This window comes from Amia ocellicauda, chromosome 6 (assembly GCF_036373705.1).
Source record: "Amia ocellicauda isolate fAmiCal2 chromosome 6, fAmiCal2.hap1, whole genome shotgun sequence".
Taxonomy (NCBI): Eukaryota; Metazoa; Chordata; class Actinopteri; order Amiiformes; family Amiidae; genus Amia; species Amia ocellicauda.
The window spans coordinates 48701232-48708969 of NC_089855.1; the positions used below are offsets into that span (position 1 = coordinate 48701232).

A 7738-nucleotide genomic window follows, 5' to 3' on the forward strand; every position below is an offset into this window, starting at 1 on the left:
AGCTGACACAGACACAGCTCTCAGAGCATCTTGCTATGAATTTATTCACATTTATTTTCACATTAAAATAATAAATTCTCAATCTCCTGAGACCCTCACCTCCCTACTGCAGTGCTTCGCAGCACAGAGACACACAGATGGACAGACAAGTGTAGACAGACAGACAGACTCCTACAGGCAGGACTGAACAGGGATGTGCCTGAGGGCTGGTGGTCAGGCTGTGGCTCAAAGTGGCCAGAGCAGAGGCAGCACTGAGCTATGCTGTGGCTTCACACAGTCAGGCCGGACAGGAGGGCCAGACTCCTCGGTCCGAGCGCTTCACAGCAGACTGACGGACTGCTCTCATCTAGGACCAGCTGCCCCTCTTACATGGGGGAGGGCTGCCCCCCTGTGGTCAGATGCAGAACCGCAGTCTGGCCAGGAGAATGACAGAGTGAGAGAGACAGACAGACACAGAAAGATATGACAGACAGACGCCCAAACCTAACCAGACTGCCAGCACTGGGCTGACTGACAGAGGGACAGACAGAGAGACAGCAGAAGCCTGGGCTCCAGTGGACTCTCTGGGGTCAGAGTTCACAGGGGACCCAGGTTGCGGGCACAGCCTCACTGTCCAATCAGCTTGCTGACAAAGGCATCCAGCTGGTCCTCGTCTTTGATGCCGACAAACTTATCAACGACATCGCCGCCCTTCATAGCGATCACTGTGGGAACGGCCGACACCTGGGGGGGAACACTCATCAGATCACTGTGCTGACTATCTGACACTGCTGCTGCCTCAGCACACCACAGCAGAACTGTACGCACTGCAGCACACCACAGCAGAACTGTACGCACTGCAGCACACCACAGCAGAACTGTACACACTGCAGCACACCACAGCAGAACTGTACGCACTGCAGCACACCACAGCAGAACTGTACGCACTGCAGCACACCACAGCAGAACTGTACGCACTGTAGCACACAGCAGAACTGTACGCACTGCAGCACACCACAGCAGAACTGTACGCACTGCAGCACACCACAGCAGAACTGTACGCACTGCAGCACACCACAGCAGAACTGTACACACTGCAGCACACCACAGCAGAACTGTACGCACTGCAGCACACCACAGCAGAACTGTACGCACTGCAGCACACCACAGCAGAACTGTACGCACTGTAGCACACAGCAGAACTGTACGCACTGCAGCACACCACAGCAGAACTGTACGCACTGCAGCACACCACAGCAGAACTGTACGCACTGTAGCACACAGCAGAACTGTACACACTGCAGCACACCACAGCAGAACTGTACACTGAAACTATACACACAGTGCAGCACACCACACTATATCTGTCAGGGTTCCCACGGAAATCAGATTTGTTTTTCCCGTGACTTTTCCATGATAATTTTCTGATTAAATTATTTGTTTACAACAAAAATCCTGGAAAGTTGGAAATGCACATAGAAAATGAGGATATTGATAAACACAATAGGAAAGAACCACAATCAGCTTTTGTCCTCCTCCCCTTTCAGCCATCCAATCCACCCACTTTAATAAAACATGCTACAATCAACTAATAAAGAGCACACACAGATGTAAATGCAAACTTAAACCTAGTACTATCTGATGAATGTATATGTAGTATAGATGTTAACTACAGCAGAAACTATACAAAACAACATTAACAGTCTGTATTGTAATGATTTTAGCAGGAATTCTGAATTACCTTGAATATAAACTACTATAAATGAGCTCAATTAATTAATAAAAACATACATTCAAACATTACGATATACAAATGGTCAGTTCAGTAGGGGCCTACAGTAATCCTTTCCCGTACGCTGCTAAAGAAGCGTTTTGGACGACTGCTTTGTTTTAAACTTAAAGCTTTAGATTGTCAACATTTTTTGTAAATAATGATTTTCACCAATAAATGACCAGATTTTTGTATTTGAGGAGTTTGGATTATACTGATTCATACCTATTTTAAACACGCTCAATATTATTTTCACTTTCTTATCTTCTTATCTTCGATAGCTTGTTCGATATTACGACATTATCTTATCAGCGCTCACATCGAAGCTGTTCTGCAGCGCACAGCTCACACAGACGCTTGCCGGAGGTCATGCATTTAATATTGCACACTATGATTGCCTCACACACTGAGTTTGGTCAGCATTGTGGCACTGAGGACAGTGCTGGCGCTGAAGCAATAAAGCAGCATGTAGAAACAAACGGCACAAGAAGCTCAGCAAAAATGAGCTTTGGGATAAACAGTGTATATTGCTAACTTTTGTAGAAGTTGTTTGTGGTTTTGAAATAATATTTAATTTGTTGAATAGAACAATATGTATTGTTATTATTTACGTGATTTAAAATATCCTATTGAAGATCTTGTGTAGATTGAAACGTTTTTGCTAAAAACCTGTGAAGCATGGGATACATAAATACTTTTTATTTGTGCATTGGAGCTATGGTAAGTGTGCAGGTATTTATTTATTTTTACTTTATATGGATTTTTTTGTAGCCTGTACCTACTAAATAGGTTGAATGTGCATGTGATTAACTTTTACTATGAAATTTATTTCACATAAAAGGGCGATCATCATTCTGGCAGATCCTGACCAATTTAGTCACGATCGCGTACACGGATTTACGTGATTTTGCTCAGAATCTACACAAACACTGTGAATTTACTGGCTGAATGGTCAGATTCTGTTCAGAATGACGTACATTTGTAGTACAAGCACACCACCAATGATCCTGAGAATCTGTGCAGAATGAGGAACGTCTGCGTGTTGTGAACGCACTGAGCTTCTGTGTGTTGCTATATGGGTATAGGTGTATATGAGCTTCACACAGACTCTCCCAAGCCTTGGAAATCCCTGTGTACATAATATCAGCGCAGACCACTGTGTGCCATGACGTTCGTAATAACCACATGTATTACAGAGTACATACTAAAAAGAAAATTTAAACAGGATTTAATACAATGTTATTCTGCACCATGAAACTGTTACCAGAGTTTACATTATATCCCATGTATGTTGTAAATGGGTTTGACTGTGTATGTGTAGCTATTTCCCATGACTTAAATTTTTTTGGTCATTTTCCATGACTTTTCCATAACAATTGTTTATTTCATGACTTTTCCAGGATTTTCCCATGACTTTCCATGACCATGGGAACCCTGATCTGTGCACAGTGCAGCACACCACACTATATCTGTACATACACTGTAATGTACTACACTAACTATACACACCATGACAAACTACACTATAACTGTACACACAGTATAACACACTATATGTGAACTGTACAGTTACATACTCCACTCTAAATGCACACACAATGTTACACTACACTGTACCTGTACACACAGTGTAACACACTACTCTAGCTATACAGAGTGTCAGTCAGTGCTCTGTGACCCCTCACCCCATACTCGATGGCCAGGTCCGTGTGGTCGTCGATGTCCACCTTTGCCATGGCAACGCGTCCCTCCTGCTTGGCAACTGCCTTCTCCAGCCTCGGCCCCAGGATCTTACAAGGGCCACACCACCTGCAGGAGTACAGCACGAGTACTCTACCACAACACTGTGCAGTGCGTCTCACTACAGTATACAAGTGTGTCACTACAGGGTCACAGAGTCAGTGTCACAGTGTGAGTGTATCACTACAGTGTCACAGAGTCAGTGTGAGTGTGTCAGGGCAGTGGCACAGAGTCAGTGTGAGTGTGTCAGGGCAGTGGCACAGAGTCAGTGTGAGTGTGTCAGGGCAGTGGCACAGAGTCAGTGTGAGTGTGTCAGGGCAGTGGCACAGTCAGTGTGAGTGTGTCAGGGCAGTGGCACAGAGTCGGTGTGAGTGTGTCAGGGCAGTGGCACAGAGTCGGTGTGAGTGTGTCAGGGCAGTGGCACAGTCAGTGTGAGTGTGTCAGGGCAGTGGCACAGAGTCAGTGTGAGTGTGTCAGGGCACTGGCACAGAGTCAGTGTGAGTGTGTCAGGGCACTGGCACAGAGTCAGTGTGAGTGTGTCAGGGCAGTGGCACAGTCAGTGTGAGTGTGTCAGGGCAGTGGCACAGAGTCGGTGTGAGTGTGTCAGGGCAGTGGCACAGAGTCAGTGTGAGTGTGTCAGGGCAGTGGCACAGTCAGTGTGAGTGTGTCAGGGCAGTGGCACAGAGTCGGTGTGAGTGTGTCAGGGCAGTGGCACAGAGTCGGTGTGAGTGTGTCAGGGCAGTGGCACAGTCAGTGTGAGTGTGTCAGGGCAGTGGCACAGAGTCAGTGTGAGTGTGTCAGGGCACTGGCACAGAGTCAGTGTGAGTGTGTCAGGGCAGTGGCACACAGTCAGTGTGAGTGTGTCAGGGCAGTGGCACAGTCAGTGTGAGTGTGTCAGGGCAGTGGCACAGAGTCAGTGTGAGTGTGTCAGGGCAGTGGCACAGAGTCAGTGTGAGTGTGTCAGGGCAGTGGCACAGTCAGTGTGAGTGTGTCAGGGCAGTGGCACAGAGTCAGTGTGAGTGTGTCAGGGCAGTGGCACAGTCAGTGTGAGTGTGTCAGGGCAGTGGCACAGAGTCGGTGTGAGTGTGTCAGGGCAGTGGCACAGAGTCGGTGTGAGTGTGTCAGGGCAGTGGCACAGAGTCAGTGTGAGTGTGTCAGGGCAGTGGCACAGTCGGTGTGAGTGTGTCAGGGCAGTGGCACAGAGTCGGTGTGAGTGTGTCAGGGCAGTGGCACAGAGTCGGTGTGAGTGTGTCAGGGCAGTGGCACAGAGTCGGTGTGAGTGTGTCAGGGCAGTGGCACAGAGTCGGTGTGAGTGTGTCAGGGCACTGGCACAGAGTCAGTGTGAGTGTGTCAGGGCACTGGCACAGAGTCAGTGTGAGTGTGTCAGGGCAGTGGCACAGTCAGTGTGAGTGTGTCAGGGCAGTGGCACAGAGTCGGTGTGAGTGTGTCAGGGCAGTGGCACAGAGTCGGTGTGAGTGTGTCAGGGCAGTGGCACAGAGTCGGTGTGAGTGTGTCAGGGCAGTGGCACAGAGTCGGTGTGAGTGTGTCAGGGCAGTGGCACAGTCAGTGTGAGTGTGTCAGGGCAGTGGCACAGAGTCAGTGTGAGTGTGTCAGGGCAGTGGCACAGAGTCAGTGTGAGTGTGTCAGGGCAGTGGCACAGTCAGTGTGAGTGTGTCAGGGCAGTGGCACAGAGTCGGTGTGAGTGTGTCAGGGCAGTGGCACAGAGTCGGTGTGAGTGTGTCAGGGCAGTGGCACAGAGTCAGTGTGAGTGTGTCAGGGCAGTGGCACAGTCAGTGTGAGTGTGTCAGGGCAGTGGCACAGAGTCGGTGTGAGTGTGTCAGGGCAGTGGCACAGAGTCGGTGTGAGTGTGTCAGGGCAGTGGCACAGAGTCAGTGTGAGTGTGTCAGGGCACTGGCACAGAGTCAGTGTGAGTGTGTCAGGGCAGTGGCACAGTCAGTGTGAGTGTGTCAGGGCAGTGGCACAGAGTCAGTGTGAGTGTGTCAGGGCAGTGGCACAGTCAGTGTGAGTGTGTCAGGGCAGTGGCACAGAGTCAGTGTGAGTGTGTCAGGGCACTGGCACAGAGTCAGTGTGAGTGTGTCAGGGCAGTGGCACAGTCAGTGTGAGTGTGTCAGGGCAGTGGCACAGTCAGTGTGAGTGTGTCAGGGCAGTGGCACAGAGTCGGTGTGAGTGTGTCAGGGCAGTGGCACAGAGTCGGTGTGAGTGTGTCAGGGCAGTGGCACAGAGTCAGTGTGAGTGTGTCAGGGCAGTGGCACAGAGTCAGTGTGAGTGTGTCAGGGCAGTGGCACAGAGTCAGTGTGAGTGTGTCAGGGCACTGGCACAGAGTCAGTGTGAGTGTGTCAGGGCAGTGGCACAGTCAGTGTGAGTGTGTCAGGGCAGTGGCACAGAGTCGGTGTGAGTGTGTCAGGGCAGTGGCACAGAGTCGGTGTGAGTGTGTCAGGGCAGTGGCACAGAGTCAGTGTGAGTGTGTCAGGGCAGTGGCACAGAGTCGGTGTGAGTGTGTCAGGGCAGTGGCACAGAGTCAGTGTGAGTGTGTCAGGGCAGTGGCACAGAGTCAGTGTGAGTGTGTCAGGGCAGTGGCACAGAGTCAGTGTGAGTGTGTCAGGGCAGTGGCACAGAGTCAGTGTGTGCGGGACTCACTGCGCATGGAAGTCGATGAGGACGGGCAGGCTGCTGTTCACCACTCTCTCTGTGAAGTCCTCCCCATCCTGCACATTGAACGACACACCGTGCCGTGCTGACAGAGAGAGGGAGCGGGAGGAGGAGGAGGAGAGGGACAGGTGGATGGAGGAGAGGGCAGAGGGGCAGAGGGGAGGACAGCGGGAGACGGGAAACTGTCGGAGGGAGCGCGTCCAGACTGTCCGCAGCAAAAACACTCGCTGAGCCATCTGACACAAAGAGAGAGAATATTGAACCAATTACAAACATGCGCTACTCAGTCAGTATTGCGCAAACTACGCGTTTCTGCTCCAATGGCACGGCAGTGCAGTGCAGCCGATATCTCACTGCAGTGAATGGTAAACACGACGCTGTAACGCACTGCAGTCCAGCCTTACACTGCCTCTGCGCGACGCGTGTCACTGTCAGTGCGGGGCTGCTGTGCGGGATTGCGGCCCTGATCGGCGGCACACCGACTCAACACCACGGCAGAGCCGACAGAGGCCGGGCCTCGGAGCCGCGGGCTGTGCGTCAGGTGTGGGGGTGACCGCTGCCGCTGAGCCGGGCGAGCCCCCCGGCTGCCCCAGTCAGGAGCGCAGGGTAACCTCCGAGTGACTTTCCCCGCCTGCGGCCCCGGCCCGCCGCTCCACACGGCACGACAGCCCCGCTCGCTGCCACCACACGTCCCCCGTCCAGCCCCGATGCTTCCCTCGACCCGACGCGGTAAAGAGCGGCCCCCCCACCCGCCAGTGAGACCCCCGCTCGGGCAGCCCTACCGTGCAGCTCCTGCTCGCCGCTGCTGCCGGACCCCAGACCGAGGCGCACTTCCGCCGCGCTGTCAACACTTCCGGAAGACCATCGAAATCCAAGAGAAACAGATCTGCGGACTGCGATACCATAGAGTTCTGTGAAATTAAACGATTTTCTTTCCTCCAGGAGTCAGTGCAGTGTAATGGCAGTATTTAATGAAGTTTTGCTGCCCTGTTGGAATATTACTGAACAGTGGAAACACCACCAAATTATTATTATTATTATTATTGTTGTTGTTGTTGTTGTTGTTGTTGTTGTTGTTGTTGTTGTTGTTGTTGTTGTTGTTGTATTGCAATATACCATAACTGCAGTTCATATTGTGTCGCCCCTCCAGTGGAGTCACAGGTGTGGGGTTTCAAAGTAAATGAACAGATAAAGAAATAAATAAGTAATCAAGCTTTCAGTAAAAAATAAAAGCACATTGAATGCTGTCACCCCGTCACCCAGCCATACTATCACGGTGTCAGCCAGTCAGGCCTGACCATATAGGTGAACTAGGCAGCTGCCTCGAGCACCAGGCTTGAAGGGACACCAAATTAGATGGAAGTGTTTTTTTTTTTTCTCCAGGTAAATATATCTATTTTGATATGTTATCAGACGGATGTATCAAATATTGTGGTTGTAAACAGCGCACCTGTGCCATGTCAGAAGTTGAGTTATATAATGTATTTAATTTTGTGAAGCACGGCTGTAAATACAGTTAAAATGTGTCACATCATAGCTTCAAAAGAGAGCCGGTTGGGTTTGCTGCCTGGGGCGGGT

The 7738-nt window shown here is 50.7% G+C and overlaps 1 protein-coding gene across 1 annotated transcript; it reads right to left on the reverse strand.

Annotated features, from left to right (window-relative positions):
- Positions 1-20: 20 nt before the first annotated feature.
- txn2 (thioredoxin 2) lies at positions 21-7068 on the reverse strand. The gene is made up of 4 exons (XM_066707446.1): positions 6943-7068; positions 6149-6396; positions 3436-3559; positions 21-723 (listed from the first exon to the last, which is right to left on the reverse strand). The coding sequence occupies exons 1-4, from the start codon at positions 7063-7065 to the stop codon at positions 607-609; spliced, it is 612 nt and encodes a 203-aa protein (XP_066563543.1). The 5' UTR covers positions 7066-7068; the 3' UTR covers positions 21-606.
- Between the last annotated feature and the right edge of the window lie 670 nt (positions 7069-7738).